At 29.7% G+C, this 25105-nt stretch overlaps 2 protein-coding genes across 2 annotated transcripts in view; one reads left to right on the top strand and one right to left on the bottom strand.

Moving 5' to 3' along the window:
• Positions 1 to 6678, bottom strand: part of LOC143197009 (protein EFR3 homolog cmp44E) — a 36115-nt gene extending 29437 nt beyond the window's left edge. The window contains exon 1 of the mRNA XM_076405038.1: positions 6562 to 6678. Within this exon, the coding sequence (XP_076261153.1) occupies positions 6562 to 6580 (19 nt within the window). The 5' untranslated portion in view covers positions 6581 to 6678. The remainder of the gene's footprint in view (positions 1 to 6561) is intronic.
• A 2077-nt stretch (positions 6679 to 8755) lies between these two features.
• On the top strand, positions 8756 to 21613 carry LOC143196764 (sodium-dependent phosphate transport protein 1-like). Its single transcript, XM_076404697.1, has 8 exons — positions 8756 to 8931; positions 15129 to 15265; positions 15324 to 15642; positions 17501 to 17718; positions 19828 to 19977; positions 20035 to 20167; positions 20226 to 20473; positions 21332 to 21613. Exons 1-8 carry the CDS (start codon positions 8856 to 8858, stop codon positions 21512 to 21514), a joined length of 1464 nt encoding a protein of 487 aa, XP_076260812.1. The 5' UTR covers positions 8756 to 8855; the 3' UTR covers positions 21515 to 21613.
• The last annotated feature ends 3492 nt before the right edge of the window (positions 21614 to 25105 follow it).

Here is a 25105-nt window from a genome sequence, read left to right as displayed (position 1 = left end):
TAGTATATATATATATATATATATATATATATATATATATATATATATATTAGGATTATTGTTATAGATTAACTCATGAGAAAATAATATCGATATATTGATAATAATTAAATCAAATGTAGGGTTGAATTGAACACTCAAATTGGTAATTTCGGTTTCCATGAAAGAATTGTATCATAGCTTAAAAACCTTTTAGTGTTTAAAAATATTGCTTCTTTCCAGTGAACTGGTGATAAATATAAGATCAAAGAGATTCGTTTGTCAGTTAAATATAAAGCCTATCTCTCCTATAGCGTATCTAAAGAAGCATTGAACTTACCTAATCAAGATGTTTGATATATCGCCTGCTGAAATTTGTAAATTCGTATTAGAATCAGACAATATTTTCCTTCTCACTTTTCTCCAGGTAAAGATAGATACAATGCTATACTATGCCGCAAAATTCTTTAAAATCTTAGTTATAACAACTATAAGTTACAAATCGGCAAACCTTGTTTTAAAGCTTTGCTTATTTTAATAAATTTGAAATCATTGCTTATTATTACTGTGAATGAAAATGCTGAAGCCAGACAGAACAAATTGCGTCTCTAATAAGTTACTTCGGGTCAGCAAAATTCGTTATAGAGGTAAACATTTTTACTGTTAAATATTAAGTTGCAACGGTTTTTAATAAATTATGAGAGACTTTTAGCGTGTTGCAGCTGCACTGAATATTAATATGGACACGATTCGAACATGTAACGGAATGAGCCTGCAAAAGTTGTCCGTTTGCCAAACGTCTGAAAATTCTTCAAAATATTATAATTACGGGTTATAAACCGACAAGCGTTGTTTTAACGCTTTGTTTTAATAAATTTGAAATCGTCGCGAAAATATCTCAAAAAATAAAAAACAATATAACCTTAAATTCGCCAAAAAGAAACCGTGTTTATACGAAACATGTGACGAATCAAGCTCAATCTTGGTATTTCAGAGATCAAATATAAGAAATGTATAAAGCAGTAAGTAATTTTTTCAATCGAAACATAATTTAATACAATTATTTCCGAGAAAATTGTTAGTCTGGGTAGTATTGACAAAGATCCAAAAGATATACAGCTATTTGAGTGATGTAGAACATCCGTTCATACATTGTTGGATAATATAGGATTTAAGTGGTTTAAGATAATCCACGAAGGGGTTTAATGGGACTTCCAGATATTGCTTTTAAAAGAATACAATTTTTAAAAACATTGAAAATAACACCTTCGATTTGTATGAGCTTGATCAGACACATTGAAGAAGAAATTGAGAAATGATAGAATTTTGACCAAGTTTTTAATAGATTGGAAATAAACAGCGTGGTTATTAACTTGACTAGTATTTCTGAAAATGAATGTAATTGAATAAAACTTTATGAATGTTGATTTTTGATTCAATGCTGATGATTACCAAGACATGGTTATGAAAGAGGAAACCACTAAAGGTCACTATACAATTAATATACTTTAATTGTAGGGAATTATATTATAGTGTGCAAGCCCTATGAGCATGTGTGTTATTGTTCAGAATACACATGAACGTTTGTCTAACATGTATAAGTAGAGAAATAACGCTAACTGTTTTGCAGATATGAAAAATGCATTAAGGAGAAAGCGGTGATTATATGTAGTTTTATAAAATATGTGTACAGATAGTAACAGGACAAACTAAAGAGAAATATAGTAATATCATAATGACTTTACAAGGATAAATTGCATCGAAAGAAACAAAAACTAAGCGTAAAACATAAACATGCTCTCTAATGAAAGTAAACTACATTTATCAGATTTACAATTATTAATTAAGTGCATAAGGCCTTCGAGGGCTAGCACTACATACAAAAACGCATCTAGAACCCTACCGATACTAGTGTGGGAAAAAGCTTATTGTATATATAATAAAACAACTCTAACCTATAAATTATTGCGCCTGTAAAATTAATTGTAGTTTTAAGTTCTTCGATAATAAATACTTTTGATGTACTAAAAAGTTAAATAAATATTTAATAGAATATTTGTTCAATTATTTTACTTATATTAAAATTTTTAATGTCAGAGCCTAAATGTACTAAAACTCGCAGAATAGCTGCGGCAACATTGCGAGGTTTCCCGTATCACTGTTATTTTGACATTAGACCTACAGTAGATACAACTATATAAAAAGCGCACCTAGAATTCTCCCCATGGTGTGAAAAATAGTTCAATGTAAATATAATAAAACAACTTCAGACTATGTTCTATTGTAGATATATAATTAAATATAGTTTAAATTATTCAATAATAAATCCGTTAGATGTATTATAATGTTAAAATAGATTATATATTTTTATAACATCTTTATTAGATAGTCTTAGTATAATCTTAATTATAAATTAATTTTTGCTACTTTTCATTTCTACTTGAATTAATTCACAAGCAAGACGAGTGCGAGAAAATACATCAATATATATTCTTCAATTATAAAATTATAATAACTTATAGCTATAGTTTATATTTAAGGTATACACTTTATATAAGTTCGTATGGTTTGGTTCGCTTCAATCTCCTGACATCCTGTACATCTTATGTATCCTGTCCATCAGTTGTATTTCTTCCACATTAGTATGATTTAGTAATCTTCTTTCATGTTTCAAGGCGATATCTTGGATTAATTCGCAAATAAATTTGATTTCCCGGTCATCGTACAATTCTTCCTTGGTTACGTAGCGATAGGCATTGGTAATCAATCAAAGAACCTTGTTTTGACAGCGTTGGATAACTAGTTGATTTAAATTTTTAGTGCCACCCCATATTTGCACCTCATTGGTCCAAATTGATTTTATAATTGTCTTATAAATCAATCTTTTTGAATAGATTATATTTGATAACATGTTTGGTTTCATTATTTTATTTAGACTAGAATTTTGTTAAATGTCAAAGCCGAAACAAACTAAAACTCATAGATGACGCGGCCACATTGCAACATTTTTTGAGGTCATAAATTCAGAAGACGTAGGTTCACTGGTATTTTGGATAGATTTCATATAAATTCTTCAATTAATTACCAATATTTAAAGCTATGTCACCTACGAAGAACGATGATTTTGAAATCAAATGTATCTATTATGCAAGATTCGCATTAAAATGAAACGAACTATTGGACAACCATCATAGAATCAGTAAAAATCATGTAAAATTTTATTGTAGTTTTGTGCGACAGAAGAATGTATAGAGAAGGCTCACACCTAATTTAACTAAATCCATCCAGTGAAACTTGGTACATGTCAACCGTCTCAAAAAAGTAGTTTCGAAATAAATGGCTTCAAAGTTTCTTAATAACAGTATCAGTGGCAGTTTCAGTTGAGTGAGTATAACAAATATAAATCGCAAAATTAGTCGCAACTACTTAAAAATTAGTCATCTATTCTAAACTTTTATAAAATATTAAAATCTTAATAATTTTATAGGAATCATTAATTTCAAAAGAATAATTATACGTATTCAAAAACAATGACATCCAAATAATATTAAGTTGAATATTAAAAATCCCATTCGTGTAGTTTTAGTTAGTCCGATTTATGATTCGACATTAAAAAATAAAAGTCAGGATAATGTTACGCGGTGCCTATTGAACGTAGCGTGATGAGCATAATCGATTCAGCTCAATCATTTGACTTATCATGCCAGGTGCGACCAAACAGTACGAGTGGTTATAAATACTATTATTTTCGATTAATTTTTTTATATCTTAACAAGGTAAAAGAATTTACAAAACAAACAATATTTTCTATGTTGATTTATTAATAATTTATATTAGCTTAGAAGATTGAAAAAATCATATTTTCTTGTTTCTTAATAAATCAGGTGCTCGCATATATTCGATACTCGCATATGATACGACTTACATGATTATTATATATGCGGAATGGCTTCACCTCACCCCTTTGGTACTGAAGGTTTTCTACTAGCTGAATCCATCATCTAAAACTATGATAATTGTATGAGGTTATGTATTCTGATGTATAATAAGTATACCTTCGCTTTCAATATAGCATAGTACTAATGTTATATGGGAGTAACATTTAATTTTTAACCGACTTCGAAAAAGTGAAGGTTCTATGTTTGGCTGTTTATTTTTGGGCCGACTTTCAAAATTCTTTTTTTTTATTCGAAAGAGGTAGTTCCTATGTAGTCCCATTGAAACCAAATCTGTATCTGTTGGGGGGAAATTGAGGGAAAATCTCAAATTTCAAAGGCATGTACAAATTTTTCACATAATTTTTATATAAAATAATTATATATTTGGGTAAAATATTATTGCTGAGCTGATGTGACAAAAATCGGATGTCGTTCAGTGTAAAAGCCATTCAGTTTGCTTTTTAAGCACTAACTGTAGCATATAAGACCTCGTAGAAACATTGTAGAAAACTTCTTCTATGGTGTAATGGTTAAAATATTTAGCTCCTAAAAGGAGGTCCCGGGTTCGATTCTCGGCAGGGACTATACATTTTTTTGTTGTTTAGTTCTTGCCAAATCACCTAGGCTAGGTAGCGGACCACGGGTCTGAAGCGCTCCTTATTTTCAACCATTGTTTCTTTATTCCTATTTTTCCTCATACAGGCTGAACCTTTACTTGACTTACCCATTGTTATATTAAATAAAATAACTGCGTAATTTATCGAGTAAATATCTAACACTGAAATGAGAAAAATAAAATATTTGAACCGACTTGAAAATTGAAAAATAATCAAACTTAGATTTTTAACACAAAATAAAATTATAATAAAATATGTACATGGTAATCGTTGTAATAACTAAATTTAACCTATCTACTACATGCCTTTTATATTCTACATTATAGACACAATTTAACTTAATACCTACCTAAACCTATTTATCTATTTACAATATTATTCTTTATAGACTTCAAAGTAGTCAATCGGTAGTAGTTAAAATAATATTGTAAATAGATAAATAGGTGTGTATATAGTATAATAATGATTACTATTTACATATTTTAATTTAAAGCTTTTTTTGAATTAATAATCTGTTTCATTATTTTTTTATTTTAGTGACTTCCTTATTTATTTTTTGAAGCCGGTTCAATTTTTTTGTAAAAATATTTTATAATATTGTTCAAATCATCCAATATCACACACAATCCCAAATTATTTAATAAAACCGGCTTGGTGGCGTGGTGGTAAAGGTGATGGGACGGTCCTCCTACTGTTGCGATAGCTGCGGGTTCGAATCCTGCTGGGGTATGGTCGTAAATTTATGTTTGTGATTGTTTAAAATTTGTGAATGTTCTAGACAAGAGTGTAAAATCCGACAAGAAAAATGATCCCAGTCACGCCAGTAATCAGGCTGGGTAAGACCGGATGTCTGCTGGGAAGATTTTTAAAGTTGGCCACTCGCCAGTCGATAAGCTTAATGCTGAGGACCGCTTCGGAGCCCATGCTATATATATATATATATATATATATATATATATATATATATATATATATATATATATATATATATATATATATATATTGGAATAAAAATCTGCTGCCAAATCTCATTAATAACTTTTAAAAACCTATGATGATTCTGTTCCGTCATATCCCAATTGTCAGTTTTAATTTCAACAACTTAAGAGTGGTGATTTTGATGTCAAAACTCAGCTCAGTCTCTCAAAGAACATATAGAAAATATATATATATATATATATATATATATATATATATATATATATATATATATATATATTAATAATATAATATAATATATATTAATTTAATAATTAATATTAATTAATTAATTAATATTAATATAGTAATATATTAATATATATATTGGGATATGACGGAGCAGAATCAGCAGATAATAAGCAGCAGATAATTATTGTCTAAAATCCACATTTAAGCGTTCCGTAATTGGCGTCTCTATACATTGTATCACCCAATAATACAAAATAGATAGTCTTTTTGAGTTTCACGGTCAGTTAGATTGTTTAATAATTGTTTGCATTTATAATATAAAATGCATCCAAGAGCCTAATATTATGAATATCATAAAAAAGGACCGATTTATGAATTGTATTTTTAGACGAAGAATCCATTTAACATACGGTGATGTGTCTTGCCCCAAAGATGAAAAATAAAATAATAACCAGCAATGAACAGTATCTTCAATGTTTTTGTGTTCGTTCACAAAACGTAATGACTTACAAGTCATCCTTAATTTGTATGCTCAAAAATATCTTTTAATTTTGTAATAATACAAATCAATGAGTTATATAAACTCTACAAATAAATAATATATAGAGAATAAATCACAAAATATAAAGATCTACATAAAATAAGTTAATAAGTTTTTTTACATATTTACATTTCACTAATAGCAATAAAAAAACTAAACTAAATGTCACTTATTTTATCAGTCTATAATATTTTGTATAACTGTCATGTATAAGTTTTGTTGAGATAAAGAATATATTATAAAAGATTAATTAACTAACTACTATTATTGGTAATTTGTTTTTAATTTATCATAATAAAGAAAATCTAGTACATACACTTGGTTTTCTTGATCATCTTTTCAAGTTATTAAAAAACAATTTCATGGAATGGACGAAAAATCACTATTTAAAAACTATAACTAGATATAACCATTATAGCAAAATGGATCCGTTCCAACTACTCCACTATCAGAATTAACAGAATATCTCGAGGCCTGATGAGTCTCCAAATTTTTTTCATATGTAATTAAGTGAGATGAATAATCAAATTATCATACAAGTCATTCTAACATATCTTATCAGGCATTTAATAATTTTATTGTTCATGCACATTTGGGTAAACTACTTCAAAAATATGAATTTGTATTTGAAATATGCATTGATTTCCATGTTGTTTCCACATTGTTTCACACTTTGTGGAATGATGATTGATTACGACTTGCATTACAAATAAAGAAACATTTTTCAGTTCATATAATTTTCATTTTAAACAAATTCTTTCCTTGAGATTTTAGTATTTAGACAATAATAGTAAGGTGGCCAAGTTGGATACACACGCAATTGTTTTGTTATAAATAGTTGGTTTCCTATTTTATTCCAGTGTACTATAAGAAATACTAAGGCCTAAATATTATGGTCTTCATTAATAGTTTACTATGAATTTGTTCTGTTGATTTAAAGTATCAATGGGCCGAAATTGGGGTTTTATTCACCATAATGCGACTTGCGATTGTTAAAAATTAGCTTGATTAACTTAGTCGAACTTGTTAGGGCCTCCAGGATATGATTTTCAGTTTCAATAAGAGGATCAATAATGAATCTAAGTAGGAATATTTCTAATAAACATTTTAGAAATCGAAATCAACAACTATTTCGGAAACTGGAAAAATTAATCCAAAAAAAATTGCGTTTCATTTCAGATCACTTTTGGTCAATTTATTTTTTTGTCACAGTAGGCTATAATTAGTTTCTTCTCGACTTCGATATTTATTCGATATAGTAGTACTATGTGTTATGATTTAAGGTCAATTTTTTCTTCTCCTTTGAAACAGGTAATAAAAGTGTATACCAAACATGGAGACATTTAAAACATCGTGGTATTTACCTTGGTCATTGAATAAGCTGGCTTAATCCAGTTTAACTCCGATATATAGTTGTTAATCCATATTTTATCCAACATATTGGTTTATTGTGTATTATTATGTATCTATGATGTATATTAAAGTTATATTTATTTTTAAAACACAATATAAACATTACATACCGATTACGAAAATTGATAGAAATAAACGGAAGAGTCCATGTTAATTACGATTTTATTATATGTGTAATATGATATTCAAATATATAACCAGTATGGGATAACTTGTTCAATATCATCTCATTGTTGCTGTAATTATATGGATGCTACCGAAATAATTTGTTTATTTGAGTAAAAGTAACTTGAAAGTAAATTAGCGGAATTATTTTTTTTTACAAATTAGAAAAATAATTTATCATATTAGGGATAGAAAAAGTATACAAATCCCATATCTCATTATGATATTGAATAGTTATATAATTCTTTTCTACCTATAACCATGTAAGTATAAATATGGATCATTTAAAATATAACAAACAAATTATTGCTAAAATATTGATTCTAAATCTAGCTTAGATATTATTTTAATGTTATTTTATATTAGTATACAGTAGATATAGGGAAATATGTTTAAAATCAAAATAATTTATGAAATTTTGTATCTACTTGTACTCTCTTCTCTTTATATTTTTTTATATAATTATTAAATTAATAAGTTCGGTTATAATGCATATGTTGTATGGAATGGTTATTATTGTTAATTAAATTATTTAATATATATAACACACATTATATCCTAAATAGTATATTCGTACTTGTAAAAATTGTTATTGTCAAGTCATGATATAAAAAGCAAATTATAAAATATATTAAAATTATATATATATATATATGTATATATATATATATATATATATATATATACATATATATACATATATATATATATATATATATATATACATATATATACATATATATATATATACATATATATATATATATATATATATATATATATATATTATATATTGTTTTTATATCATGACGTGATAATAGACAAATAAGTAAAAATCCATATATAAGTTACATTTATGTCAACATCATGTTATTGTTTCAAATTTTCGTAGCCCAATATCAATCACAACATTCCACTGAAGTGTGACATCAAATCAAAACACAGGTTTTGTGGCAGATAAATATAAGCTCTCGAGTGTCAATTTGAAATCATTCAATAGTGTACTCTTAATTAGTGAACATCTTTAAAATAATGGCTACTGAGGGTACATTGAATACCGAAGCCGTTCAAGATAATGGTTTCGACTTTTTGTATAAAGGCCCTAAAGGTAATTATATATCATCGGGTGATTACTGTGTTTGGGTGGCAAGAAAATGATTTCTAAGAAAATTTACTTCATATGTTTATTTTAATATTTTGTGATCTTGTGAACCAATTATGATTATTTTCAAATAATGATTATTTTATAATTTTCAATTATGTCGAAAGATCAAAAGTTAAGGTTTCATGTGAAGGATATTACACATTTCCTGTACGTCTTTATTATTCTCAACAATCTTGCTAAACCAAGTGTGTAGTGAACGTGAATATTGTGTGGATACTTTGCTGATGACTTAATATATAGTTTTAAATTTGTTATATTAGTGGTGTTACTTAGAATTAAAGGAATATTAATAAGTGATAATACAGAAGTTAAATTATGTGCGTAATAAGTTGAGTGATTGGAAATTTAATAGATTTATTACAATAAGTGAAACAAACTTTATGGGAAGTGTTTCATAATAAACTTTAATAAAAAAGTGACATATGACTACTGGTATAGGATCTGTAGAAGTGGTGATTATAATGTAGAATATAAAGTGCATTCAGGAGCTAATTGACCTATTGATCGAAGACACACATCACACACAACAAGAATTTGAAATAATATATCAGTTGAGGAAAAACAGATTAACGCCTATAAATGATGAAAGTGAGATATACGTAATATATAAAAGAATTAACTGATATACACTGTACATAAGCTGAGCGAAAGAATTAATGAAAGAGTGTTAAAAAACTGTTGTATTTTCTTTATAGCGATTAGGTTTACACTAAATCTAAATCTCTAATTAATCGTATTGAAACAGACATTGGAGCAAAATATTGCCATAGATAATTTAACATTTGCTATGTTATATGTTAACCCTTGACGGCCATGATACTCCTCCTATCCAAGATTTCCTTTAGTAAATTTAATCTAGTTTCAAATAATTTTTGTTAAATTCTTTCGTTGGCACATATCACCTTGTGATTATGACGTTGTTCTTTTCAGCGTAATCTGTTTTTCGAATCTTTGAATTCACATTTTAGTTAAATTAATGCCAACACACCTCATTGACATGCCGTAGTTCGAATATTTCAGGGAAATATAGTCAAACAGTAAGGATATAGAATCAAACGTTCTCAAATTAAGGGCGGGCATAGACTACTATTTTCTCTCGGAAACTGTTCATAGTTACTATTAGGAGCTTTACTTCAAAAATACATTTATTAAGAAAGTTTGATACAAATTCAAATATCAAATAAATTAATCAAAATATTTTGCATCATTATCTACAACTTCTTCCCATCTTTCTGACGACATGGGCGTACCCTGTTGAAAGAACGATATTGATTTGGCAACCATGCACTTTTACACTTATTCAGCATTGCTTCATCAGTACCGGTCAAAGTTACGCTGCACCGATCTGAATAAGTGGTAATCAGAAAGCGCTATATCTTGATGAATACAGTGGATTAAGCAAAACCTTACATTCGAACTTTAACAATGTATCCTTGACAACTCCCACAATCTTCACACTCTCACATTACCTATGTTACTGGCTATTGCTTGTATTTTTTAACAAAAACTGTCCGCAGACAGTTTATTCATCAAATGCTAAGGTGTTTAAGATTTCTTTGAGAATTTGACTTGGGGTTTCGTTTGTAATAAATCTTGCAGTTCATTATCTTCGCACTTCTTTGGTCTTTCAGGCCACTATTTGTCATTGTCACTTTTTAATAATTGCAACCAAAAACCGACCATTGGGATAAAACGGAACAACCACATCGTAAAGTTCTAAAAGTGTTGAGTACCTTCTGCAGCATACATTTTCAAACAAACAATCTTCAAAATGAAACTTTGAAACAAAATTAATTAAAATTTATAATATATTTTTGAGCATTCCTTGATTAGTGATATTACCTGGAAAGCTATTGATTTATGTAAAGGAATGTTAAAACCATAGAATGTAATAAGTGTTTATAGTGTTAAATGTGCTATTTTCCTTGTAAAATCCCTTATAAATATTTCTGGTACTTTTGTTGACCACCTCAGTTCTTTGATAATTTGATTCTGAACTGCAACATTTCTATCCTTAGTTATTGCTTAGTATTCTTAAACTCCATTGTGTCACGGCTGGGTAATTGAGATACTGCTGAAACTCCAGCCAAAGGCTTTGTGCCTTTGTTCTCTTTTCTTGATAATTTATCAGAATGAAGTTAATAATATTAATTCAAAGGGGAACTTGAAATAACCCTACCAAATTCGCCAGATTTGATTGCAAAAATAATAAGTGTGTATATTGAAGCCACCACTTGAAAAAAAAATATCTTTCTACAGATGTGAAGGACTTACAATAGCGACATACCAATTCCGCGACGTAACATTGATCCTTTGGTTCAAAAATTACATTGTTATAATATTAAATTTTCAAAAATGATTTTTTCTATGCCACAAGCACATTTTATTTTCGTATATATTAATAGAACACAATATAATTCCACAACAATATTTTATTATTAACTCGAAATAATTAAAATAAAAATTAAATATAAAAGAATATTTAATTTTATTCAACCCTCATATCTACTCTCTTGAAATCGGACAAAGAAATATTTTATGTATTAACAATATTAATGCCTGAAATTAAATACCATATCTGCTGAGAAACAAAAACTATCACTAATTCTATTGAAGATTGATATTTAAGCCTAAAATTGACGATTGGATAAATTACTACAATGTCCTAGCAAAAAATTTCAAATATTACATAGAGATTTTTGGAACTGAGGAATTAAATGAAAAATCGAAACGAAATTAGGAATAATTCGAAGGATGTCGGGTACAAGGACCCAAAAATTATTAATATAACACTAAACAGTTCTCAATATTAGACATTTCCGGCAGTTCAACAAAAAATGAACGCCACCAGTATATGGTAAAATATGGCTTGGCGAAATTAAGTAAATATTTATTGAATTTCTAATTGAACATTTAAAAAATCTGATATTTTTTAAAAATTATTTAATTAATATATTGTTACTAGTCGTTTCCGTCTAACCTACAATTTGTCTTTATAATAACTTAAATTTAGGTATATAAATAGGAGGACCCATCGACCCTATCTCGCTCTCTGGTGAAATAATGTTTATACATATAACTGCTGAATTTTTTCATCTCACCTCACCTCACCTCACTACACAAAACTACATAGGATCAGATAGTCTCATTCTTTTGAGTCTGTGTCCTGTTCTGGTGGTATCCAATAGTTGCAATATTTCAACATTCGTATGAGAATGGAGTCTTTCCTTATGCCCCGTTGCAATTCTCTTGATTTCTTGACTGACTGTGGGTATCTGAAGGTCTCGACGTAAATAATCAGTCCTATAGTATTTGGGTGCACCCACTATACCTCTCAGGACTTTGTTCTGAAAAATTTGTATTTTATTTATGTTACTCTTTGCAGATTATCCCCATAATTGAACTACGTATGTCCATATAGGTTTTAGTATTTGCTTATATAATAGCAATTTATTATGTACTGTTAATTGTGATTTTCTTCCAATTATCCAGTACATTTTCCTATATTTCAAGTCCAGTTCTTTTCTTTTCTTCTTTATATGTTCCTTCCAGCGAAGTTCTGCATCGAGATTCAGTCCAAGATATTTAGCGTTGTTGCTATATGGAATGATAGTGTTGTTTAATGTTATTGGTGCTTGTACGGTCTGTTTATAGGTGAACTTCACATGTACAGATTTACATTCATTAATTCTTATTTTCCAAGCTTGTCTCCAATTATTTATATTGTCACTTGCCTGTTGTAATTTTCGTGAGGCAAATCTGATAATGAAACTTAAATATGACTCCTACGAAAAAAAACCTAGCAGAAAGCACCATGCCAACATCACATCCCATATGGTCGCTTCAAAAGTTTCTGAAGCATTCATTTCAAGTTCCTAAATGGGGGTTTAAATTTGAAATTCATCTTCAAATATTTATACAAAATGCGATAAAATGGTTATGTATGAGTTCACATGTTCTTGGATTTTGTACTGACCGGACCTACAGCTTAACCTGTACTCCGAACCACGATCCTCGACATTAAGCCTAGAGACTGGGAGTGACCATCTTTATAAATCATCCCAGAAGACATCCGGTCTTACCCATCCTGGTTACCGGCGTGACTGGAACCATTTTCCTTGTAGGATTTTACATTCTTGCCCAGGACAATCACAAATATTAAGCAATCACAAACATAGATTTTACGACCATGCCCCAGTACAACTCGCGACCAACTATCGCAACAGTAGGAAGACCGACCTGTCCCCTTTACCACTGCGCCACCAAGCCGGTATTTTTTGAAAGGTTTAAAACGTTACCAATGGACCCATAAACCCATTTTTCCAATGTTTCCATACCATACTTTCAAATTTTCTTGACTCATTTTTAAGCAAGATAATTTTTAAATTCAATAACTAATAGTAATTAGGAAGTAGTAAATAGTGCTACGCGAAAGCATTACAGTGTTTTGATAGTTACCATATTTGTAAAACTCTCGTATGGATTCACATGACTTAGTAATTTATGCCGTGGACTCTGGTTTAGAGACCTAGTTAAGCAGTACAGTTCACATAATTCCTTTTAGCCTCTCGAGTTGAATTCACGCAGTAAGCTAAATAAATATATATTATTTTGATAATGTTACTGCCAGACGAATGTTACTTTCCACTAATATTGCTCATATTTTGACAGTCATGTCATCATCATAGTCGTCGCTACGTCCAATATCTAGATGGGGTTATAATCGCCGATTCAAGTAATATAATTCGTCAGTTTAATACTCCATTATAGGCACTTATTAGGAAAACATTTTTCTGTGAAGATATTTGATTGTTTTTATAATAAAGTTTACCACGCAGGTACGGCACTGACCACTGACATTTAAGTAGAAAACAATTTAATTTCATAGTAATAAAAATAAAAAAGATAATTGAAGTCATAATAAAAACAATTAAATATAGTTCAATATAAAAATAAATATGTCGATAAAATATGAATGTAATATAATTGAATAAAACTTTGGTGAATGGAAAAAAATAATTAAAAATTTTCTCTGGGGTCTTTTCCCTTTTTCATATTTGTTTTGTGTCATCTATTTAATAGAATTTATTAGAGATTCATCTTTTTGTTTTCTTATACTGAATGCAAACTTTTAGTCCTTCCCTGTTAAAATTCTATTTACTTGTTTAAAACAAAAGTATTATTATAAATATTTAGTATTAAATTATTATAGTGTTAAAGTTAGTAAATGTGAATTATCTAAAGCGCCCCTATGCCCTTCGCCCTCTCAGGTTCCTAAATACGAACGAAATGAATAAAAATGAATATAATTCCTTTAAGTGATTTTTCGAACATGCTTGTTGACAAATGTACATTCCTGAAATGTGAGAGTATTGAACTTATAGTTAATCCTCTTTTAAAAAGTTTGCTTTCAGGCGCTATTTCTTAATGGTGTTGCAATTGTCAAATACTTGATCCAAAAACAAAATAATATCCAATGTTTGTATAGCTTTTTAGGAACTGGTTAATTTGTGAAGTTATAAAATAAATAATTAAATAATTATTAATATGAATAAACTTACCCCAACTTAGAGCCACAAAACACGCGGTAACGATCATAAATTTCTTTCAAATCTAATCCAGTTACCACCTTTGTATCCACTTGCACATTTTCTAAATTGAGGATGCATTATACTTATATTGCGCTATCGACTAAAATTGTACTAGTAAACTAATGATTATTAGAGTAATCACTATATGAAAAACTAAGCATAGACTTTCCCTAAGGCACACTGGAATAAAAAACTCAAATAAATCTCAAAAGCTCAAAATAAAAACATCGCCCCATAGAAACAAAATCAAGTTTATTAAACAAGTTAATTAATTTAAAATAAGTAAGTAGTTCAAAGTAGTGATATCTAGATATTGGACGTCGCGAAACCTTTCTCTAAAATTGACTATAAAGTTAAGTCTCTATTTTCTCTGTGAATATATTAACAAAAACATTTTTGGGAAGACTGTCAGAGAATAATTTGTTTTGTGAATTAGTACTAACGCCAAGAAATGTTTAAAATCGATCTGTGGTTTAAGGAAATAAAGACTCAAATTATTTAACATTTATTTGTATTAAATTAATCACCGGAATATTTAATTTTATTTAGGGCCTAAAATTGGAAGACGTCATATACAAATACTGCTGACCGCATTTGGCACAGGAATAATATTCTCTACCAAGACAATGATTTCTCTCCTGTTGCTAGCCATTACTAGCCAGCAGTCATCCAACAAAAATATACCAGTAAGCTCCTAAAAATATTATTGAATAAATTTTTTACACATCATGATGTAACTTTTAGTATTATCCTAGCATTGGGGTAAACAGTGGTATGGTTATGTCTTCCATTTTGTGGACTAGTATGTTTTTCCAATTATTTTCTGGTCATGTGGGCAAAGAATACGGCTCTAAATGGCTTATTCTTGCAACAGCTTCCTTAAATGCAGTGGCGTTTTGTATGATACCTACAGCGGCATCTATCGGTGGCACAACCGGTATAATAGTCTGTAGATTAATACAAGGCGTAGCCCAAGGAAGTTACACACCTTTAACGGCTTGTATAGGTGGCGCCTGGATACCAGTAGAAGAAAGATCTAGAATGGGTTATATAGGAACAATAGGTAACAACAATGATGTTAATTTTTTATTGATTTAATTAGATTAACAATTATACTGTACAGTATATTTATATTATTTAATATAAATGGTAGTAATGAGTGGTGGTAAACAGATTACAGACATATTTCCATTAATTAATCTGTTATCAAGAAATAATACAATTTCTCTTTCAGGCTTTCCCACAAAATGTACTTCGTTTAAAAAAAATGAATTTTTATAATTTTTCGATATTCAGAATATTATATGAGCATTTAAATAAAAAATATCAATATTTTTCACCAATTATTTTGTCACCATTGAGTGTTAAAGAGATAAAATAATGTTGTAAATAAAATACAATTTTCTCTATTCTTTGAGTAAATTTAGAATTAAGAGAAATTGAAATGATATAAAATCGATGCCTGTAATGAAGAGAGTTATGAAATGACTTGACATGACTTACTAAATAGTATGTCTGGTTTGCCAGTCTGGAAAATCGCGATTCGACTGCGAATGTATTCTGACTTTATTCCGATTGATCTCTTTCTCGATAATTGACTATTCTATTTTGATTTCACATTATTGTTGTTGACTTTTTCTTTCTTCACAATTCTGATTAATCATCATTGTTGACTCTGATGATGCACCGTGTTTTATCATTAAGGCTCCACCCTAGGGTTGTTGGTGGTAACTGAGAAGGCTGGTTCAAGAAACCCTTTCCTGCGTCCCGATTCGTTCATTAAAATTTCTGAGAGGGTAAGATTCTTCCACTACCGGACAGCCAACCAGGTCCAACTTCTTACGCGCTTTGTCTAGACCGAACCCATGCAGCACCCTTTTTACTATGGGTCTTCTGTTTTGCTCGGTGTCTTTCCAATCTTGGTCTGGATTCACCAGATATTCGATACAGTACTATATTTTATATTGTCTCAAGTCGTAATTTTTTCCTATGTCACAATTATTACAGAACAGCTAAATGCCATGTATTGAAACAAGCCTTATGTATTAAAAAATAATAAGATTTCATCTTATTATCTACACATCTTGAAATTTTTTCCGCTTATTTTATTATTAAACTCTTACTTGATCCAATCATCCAACAAAAATTATTACAGAAAATTAATTTCCACTGTAACATCACTTGAACACATTTGGTATCATTTGGGTTCAAACCAAAGTATATGATGCAATTGCTTTAATTATAGTGACTTCGCCTTACTGCATTTTTAAAGCCCTTCATTTTCAAAACGTTCTCCATCTATTAGTAGTATACGCATTCCACACAGAAAAATATCTCAATTTGGGCTATTCAGAATAATAGAATTACTTACTAAACTTCTGTTCAGTTAGGCAATGAGTCATTAACTCAAGCAAGTAATCAAATCGGAAGAAGCTATGTTATATCAAACGAATACGGTTTCTAAATTATGGCTTCCCATTTAAACATGTTCGTTCCGATATTGCACTTTAGATGTTGCACTTCATCGTATTTTTACTTCTACAACGCTCACAATCACAATGCACACAATTCCACTATATTTTTGTCTTTAACATCAAATTTACTGATGTTAAGATTTTGAAGCCACTGCCCACAACTTATTTATTTAAATCAGAACTATCATGTACTTCTAAAAATAATCAGTGTGTTTACTCTGACAATTTGTTTGATTTATTTGAATGACACCTACTCTGATCAAAACTCTAATAGAAAAAAAATGATGATTTGTTACTGATTGAATTCTGAATTACTGACTGAAATGATACTGATATAAAATATCTAATATTTTCAAGTTAAATTTTTGATAAATATTCAATATTATGATATGGAATTTTTATATAAGAAAAAAATAGTACGCAACGAATATACAACTTATTTTCTAGGAATCACTGGATCTATCATTGTGGCAACACTTGTTACTGGTATTATTGCGGAATCACCCATAGGATGGCCTGGAGCAATTTATATATTTGGTGCTTTGAACGGTTGTTGGTGTATTTTATGGGCCCTTTTTGGATATAACAATCCAGATGTGCACCCATCGATAACCGTTGAAGAAAAAATGTATATTAAAACATCACTGCAACAAGAAACTTTAACTGTAAGTCATTTATTATTTTTAAATTCATACCAAATTCAACTATCTGAATTCTTTTTTAATTATTAAATAACACTCCACAACGTACCATAGAAAACGTTGCCTTCATTTGCCTGTATAAAATAAGTTGTTTAATAAGTTCTGAATTGAGTAAAAGATAAGCTATTAGATTTGTTTATTTTCCAAAAAGCAAGATGATAATTGAAATTGTAAATTTTTAAGAAATGTTCGATTAGAACCATATTTTAATTTAATTTTAATAATTATGGATAAGACCTGGAACACTCACCATGACCCTAAATCAAAGTGCATTGATGCTTTCATTCGATGTTAAGTTTTAGGTTAATTAAATTAGGTTCATATAAATAAAACTATATGTCCAAAAATTCAGTGTAATTCTCCTCAACTTCAATCATCAATCCAATTAAAACGGTTTATAAAATAATATTCTGCAAATAATATTTCACTTTATAGTCGATAACCGGGCAAAAATTTTTTTGGTCTCTTTCTGGATACGAATTGGCGAAGTTGAACCAGTTATGAAAATTTGGTTATATTCTTATGAAAGATAACATATTAAAATGGTGTCCAAATGGTTTTACTTAACAGGTTAATTGAAAAGTCCCCGGCCTACCATAGTAAAACACATTTTTTAACTAAATTAGTTTTTTTTATTCAACATAATTCCCCTCAAGAGTGATACAATGATTATAGCGACCCTCAAACTTTTCGATATCATTTTTGTAGTACAATTTCTCCTTTGCTTCAAAATAGGCCTCAATTTCGGTGATCACCTCTTCATTCGATGAAAATTTCTTCCCAGCGAGCATACTTTTGAGATCTGAGAACAAGAAATAGTCGTTGGGGGCCTGATCTAGAGAATACGGTGGATGAGGAAGCAATTCGAAGCTCAATTCATAGATTTTTGCCATCGTTTTCACTGACTTGTGATACGGTGCATTGTCTTGGTGAAGCAGCACATTCTTTTTCTTGAAACGCGGCCGTTTTTGGACGATTTCGTGGTTCAAACGATTCTATAACGCTATGTAATAGTCGCTGTTGATGGTCCTTCCCTTTTCAAGGCAGTCAATTAAAATTATTTCATGCGCATCCCAAAATACAGACACCATAAACTTGCTAGTCGACTGTTGCGTTTTCCCACGCTTTGTAGCGGGTTCATCGAGTGCAGTCCTCTCGAATAACTGTCCATTGGAGTTTGGAGTGAAATGATGGAGCCATGTTTCATCCTGTGTCCCATATCGACGCAAAAACTCCAGTTTATTACGCTTGATCATTTTCAAACACCGCTCCGAATCATCAACTCGTAGTTGTTTTTGATCAAAAATGAGCTCGCACGGCACCCACTTTGCACAGGGCTTTCTCATACCCAAATATTCTTGAATGATATGATGTACACGTTCAGTTGATATCTGCTATTTTATTCAATTTCAATTTTCATTCATTCAAAATCATTTTGTTGATTTTTTAAATGTTTTCATTAGTAAAAACCTCTTTAGGCATCCACTGCGTTCACCGTCTTCGGTGCTCAATTCACCTAGTCTAAACTTAGCATACCAATCTTTGATGGTTGATTTTCCTGTCCGGAATCTCGACTGTATTTTTTCCATTCAAAAAGCAATATTTTATGAACGCGCGAAATTCCTTTTTATCCATTTTTTTCACAATAATAAAAGTTGCTTCACTGAAAATGTTATAAATCACAAGCTAATAATCGGACAGCTGTCAAATTTCTATACTCATCTTTTGAGGCTTAGGACTAACTTTAAAAAAAAGGATTTAATTCTAGTAACGATATCTATGTGTCAGGCCGGGGACTTTTCAATTGACCTGTTAAACGCGTTGAAATCCAGGTTGTATAATATTCATTCCGCAATTCAGTTAGTTTATTTAGAATCTATCGTTTTGGTGTAATAATACTTCTAATTTCTTAGACCTTTTTGATCGACCAATACAGTTTTAATTAACATTATCGAAGCCATTACACATCAAACATTAAGTTTTATTGTTTAAATATGTAGACTGCAATTCTCCAACAATAACCTGAAACATTTGTTGATATGCATTGGTAAATAATGATTGTTTGTTTTTCAGAAAATTCCTACTCCTTGGGTGAAAATATTCACGTCTATTGGCGTTTGGGGCATTATACTATCACAGATTGGATCTAATTTTATCGTGACCATGTTGTCAACAGAAAATTCTCAGTTTGTATCACTTGGATTAAAATTTGACATCAGTGAGGTAGAGAAAACAACCATCGAAAGTGTCAAGGTTTTCATGCTTAAATGTAAATTTTAGAATGCTCTAGCCAGTGGCTTACCAACACTTCTTAGTATAGCTTGCGGAGTAGTAATGGCGTTCTTGAGCGATTATTTGATTACTCATAAGATATTAAGAATAGTTAATGCTAGAAGATGCTTCCAAATGATAGGTATTTACTCATGTAATATTATATGAATGTAACAAAATTTCTACCTGAATACTTGTAGGTGTTACTGGTGCCGGATTGTCCTTAGTGTTATCAACTTTCGTCCCAAAAGAACATCATTATTGGGTTATTCCTCTATTGTGCTTAGAAAGTTTCTTTACAATGGCCTGTATGGTTGGCGGTAGTGACATCAGCGGTTACGACCTATCTCCAATGTTTGCAAGTGTCATATATGGTGTTTCAGGAACTCTTTCAGATGCTGTAGGTCTCTTTGCACCCCTGATAGTAGATTGGGTGGTATATGATAAGGTAAGCATATAGCGACTCTAATATCTTCTATTTAAACAGATCTAAGCTGCACAAACTCAAATATCTAAAGCATTAAAAATTCGTCAGAAAATATTGACAATTTTACTCATTACCTATCGAGATATACTGAACTGAAATAAATGTGTTGGCCCAGAAATGATACGCTGACGTTGTTGGTGAAGTGTTTATGTCGACTATCTGTATGATATCTAATAATATATCTCAAAATTATTTCGTACAAACTAGGCTGATTATATAATTGTCTGAAAATCTGACAAAAACTTTTTTTTTCATTAACATTACAATTACCAAACCAGTGAAAGTTAACTACTTTTCCTATCATAAACTTTTTATTGTTGTGTAATTTGTAGCATACGGCGAAAATGTATATGCTTATCAATATAAGCGGATTTTCAGTTTTTTTTTAAATTTAGGTCGTTATATATCGAATATTAAATTATTCAAATCTGCCGCAGGTACTGACAATGATACGGATCCGGGTGATCTATCTATATATCCGGTTAAATTTTAGAAATAACGTGACTTATGTCGGACTTTTAAAGGCATAACAACTTCAAATAAAAAATTATTAAATTCAGCTAATAACCAACTTCTAACTACGATATAACTGCAGTAGTAGAAAGGGTATTTTCTCTAATAAATAAATTGTAAAGCATTGAAAAAAATCTGGAAAAAAAACATATCCAGTTTAATTTTTATTTAAAACAGTTCATTTACATTCTTTAATACTATCAATAAAAATTACAGACAAAAGCTATAATAAATACTGAACAAACCAGATGATATAAAGTATTGGTTATCTATACCTAAATTTATTAATAAATTTTATTTTAATAGAGTAATTCATCCCAATGGACATTAGTTTTTGGCATCGCCGCTATTATCGGTATAACACCATCAATCTTCTTCGTACTGGTAGCCAGTGACAAGCGTCAAGAATGGGGAGATTATCATGCACCACCAGAGAATATTCGAAGGCTAAGCATTAGCAGTATCACTCATGCTGTGGTAAAAGAATAAACTAAATTATTTTGGAAGTATTAATAAATTCAACTAATTTATTGTATTATTTGATTAATTTTATAAAATATTTTTTTATAAAATTGTATATAAAATAAATTGTCTTTTTCTTTGGAAAACTATAAATGTATAGTTATGTTGATGTACCTTTACAAAACTGTATTTCCCCCCTTACAAAATTTAAACGGTAACAATATCGGTCAACATAAATCAAATAATCGAATAAATTGAGGCATCAAAGAAAATGTTCATGTCTGTACAGATTGGAAGTGTTAAAAAAGATTTTTTGATAATATTCACAAATCGATGATTTATCCATGAGTACCCACTATTTATAATCAAAATATGAACCGTACAAGAATCAATAAACTATTAACTACAAAATAATTAACCTTAAAAAGCAGCCTTTCGCCAATGGCAGGGTCAGAACCAAAATAGCCGATGTAGTTCCTTGCTTGTAAAAAACCTCTCGATTGCTAGTAAATAGCAACGTCAGAAAATCAGACGGAAATCTACCGAATATGATTCTCCAGAATTATCCATTACTAATATAGTCTATCCAAAGTATATTCCATTAATTTTTTTTGTACATACGTCGTCAAGATGTTTAATGTATTGTCTGCTGCAATTTGTAAATTCGTTTCAGAATCGGATAATATTTTCTTTCTCATTTTATTCTTGTTAGAAAAGAGACACAATGCTATCTTATAAGTTCGAACATTATTTACTTATATTTTAAAATAAAACGCAAGATTTCTACCCTGTTTATTCTACTCTTCCACCTTAAGAGAAGTAATCATTAAATCATTAGTTGTCTCTAGTAATCAATACTATGTGTTCTTATAAATTAATTTAAATCTACTCTTATCGGTACATTTATCCTTTTGAGGGTATACTACTTTAGCATCCCGTAAAATTGTATCAGCCATTACATCTGCAGTAAATTGATCTTTGATTTTATTCTTTTCGACTTTTGTCAACCTTTTGTAGCAAATTTCATATTTATGCCCCATATGTGTCTCAATATATTCAATGGATACCTCACCTAAAATAGATGTTATTATTAAAACATATAGAAACTAAAATATAATTTTAATTGTTACCAATAACTGCAATTTTTCCTATTACTCTTGATGTACAAACTCCATTAATGAATTGACTATCTCTTACTTGATCTTCATGCCCCACTCGTGTCTTAATAAATTCAATTAACACTCCATCTCCATAGCTGACATACTGTAAATTTATCAGGCGACAGATAATTCTTCTTGCTCTTGGTTTAGGGTGGAAACCTCGCATATAAATATTTATGAATCAAATCAATGACAAAAAATAAAATTAATAAAAATATCAAAGGATACCTCTACTCAACTCAAATACTGCGTTGAAAATAGAACTGAATAGTTGAAATAGAATAGAAGAATCATATAGCGTCTAACTAATCGATAGTAAAAAAAAAACTAGCGACTGAAAATATTTGTGTATTATGTATACGACGACCAATATTTCCTGGTCGTTCTCGACTTTTTGTCTTAATACATATATAACAAATAAACAAGTACCTTCTTAAGTTAAAATTAACAGTAATATGAGGAAATATCCCTTCACGCCACTTATTTCGTAGGAGCATTTTGTGAAAGGGTTTAGGAAACAAAAACTAATGTGCTTTAAAAAAACTGTTGTAAAAGGACATTAGAAAGTCATCATGCAATTCTAACAATATATCTATTTAATACCAATATTACTAACATAATTATATATACATGGTGGTAATTTGGAAATAATTATTAACTCCTAAAGATTTAATATTCAGCAAGTAAATGGCTTGGTTAAAATAAACAAATGTATTAAATTTAAGGTAAATTTAGTATTACGAGTATAGTGTTAAATGTATTTAGGATAATATGTAGTATATTAGTGTGATGAAGCTGCACTGAATAGTATTATGGACAGAGTCACTGAAATATCAAAAAAATATGAAAAATATAATGTAGAATCACCGAAAAGAGACCGTCCTGATACAAAAGGGGTGACGATCTTGATGATCAACTTGATGTTAGCTGTATCAGAGATCAAATATAAGACATGTATAAAGACAGTGAGTACTTTTTTGAATATAAACTTAATTTAATACAATTAATTCAGAGGAAACTGTTAATCTGAAAAGTATCAATTTAAAGCTTAGAGATATGCAGCCCCTTGAGGAATATAGAACATACTTTTATAGACTGTTAGGTAATATAGGACTGTAGGTAATATACGATAACTCTAGAAAATCTTTTTGTAGAGTGTGAAAATTCTATGTGCACAGATATATGTGTAATTGTTCAGAATATACACAAGCATTTGGTAAAGATGTATGAGAATAGAAAGAATATTAACTGTTTTGCAGATATGGTAAATGCATTAGGGCGAATGCAGTGATTAAATCTAGTTTTATCAAGAAAAATGTATACAGACGGTGACATAACAAACTAAGGAGAAATACAATGATATCAAAATACTGTACCGAAGCGTAAAGGGTAAATACGCTCTCTAATGAAAGTAAAACATATTACTTGGATATATAACTATTAATTAGGTAGACTAGGCCTCCAAGGGATACCATTACATAAAAAAAAAAACGCGCCAGGATCTCCAACTCATGAGTGGTACGGAAAAATGTAAATATAATGAAATACAATCCTAACCTCCGTACTATTACAATTGAATAATTAACTGTAGCTTTAAATCCTTTAATAATATATGCATTAGATGTACTGTAATGTTAAAATAAACTATATTTTATAACAGTAATTTTTAATTTAATAATATATATTTTACTTATATTAGAATTTTGTTATACACCACAGGCAAAATGAACTAAAACTTAGAGTTGATGCGACAACATTGCCACGTTTTAACGCCATCAATTCAAATGACGTGCGTTCACTACTATTTTGAATAGACTATAAATGTAGAATATGTATTAAGAACATATGAATATTTAAATATCGTTATAAAATTTTTATAATAAAAAATATTATATAAATGCCCACAATACGAAATTAAAAAATTGTGGACAATTATTCTTAACTATAAAGGTCAATTGCTTAGCAGTTAGTTAAATATCAGTTTTCTTGCCGCTGGCAAGTTTCTTGTTGTACTTGGACCCAGGAATCCTCAGCATCATTGTTCCATGTAACCAATGTTCGAGATTAACCAATTCTCTTCTTTATTTTACGTTTGGTTTCTTTTTGGGTATCTCCCTGAAGGGCGGTACGAATCTAACGGAGTATGTTATGCCTTTTGGAAACCCCCGTTAATTATATATTTTGCCAAATGTTTGCATCCCTGTTACGAAGGAGTGTTGAGTAAACCACTTACTTCCGACATATTAAACATTTTTACGAAGTCATAGAACCTATATACCACCAGAGCTTCATTAAGAAAATATCATAAATCATGATATTGAGGTTCTGTCAGCACTCTTTTAAGAAATGAGTTATTAACAAAGGCATCATTCAAATACACAGTTAAGGAATAAAATTCATAATATGAGTGAATAAAAGCGAATTGACCATCTTTATATGTCTTCAATAGTCCTACTTT

The sequence above is a fragment of the Rhynchophorus ferrugineus genome, unplaced genomic scaffold (assembly GCF_030347505.1).
Source record: "Rhynchophorus ferrugineus isolate W39M unplaced genomic scaffold, kcgeb_rfMv2 rfM1, whole genome shotgun sequence".
NCBI classification, from domain to species: Eukaryota; Metazoa; Arthropoda; class Insecta; order Coleoptera; family Curculionidae; genus Rhynchophorus; species Rhynchophorus ferrugineus.
This window is presented reverse-complemented; position numbering and strand designations above follow the sequence as displayed.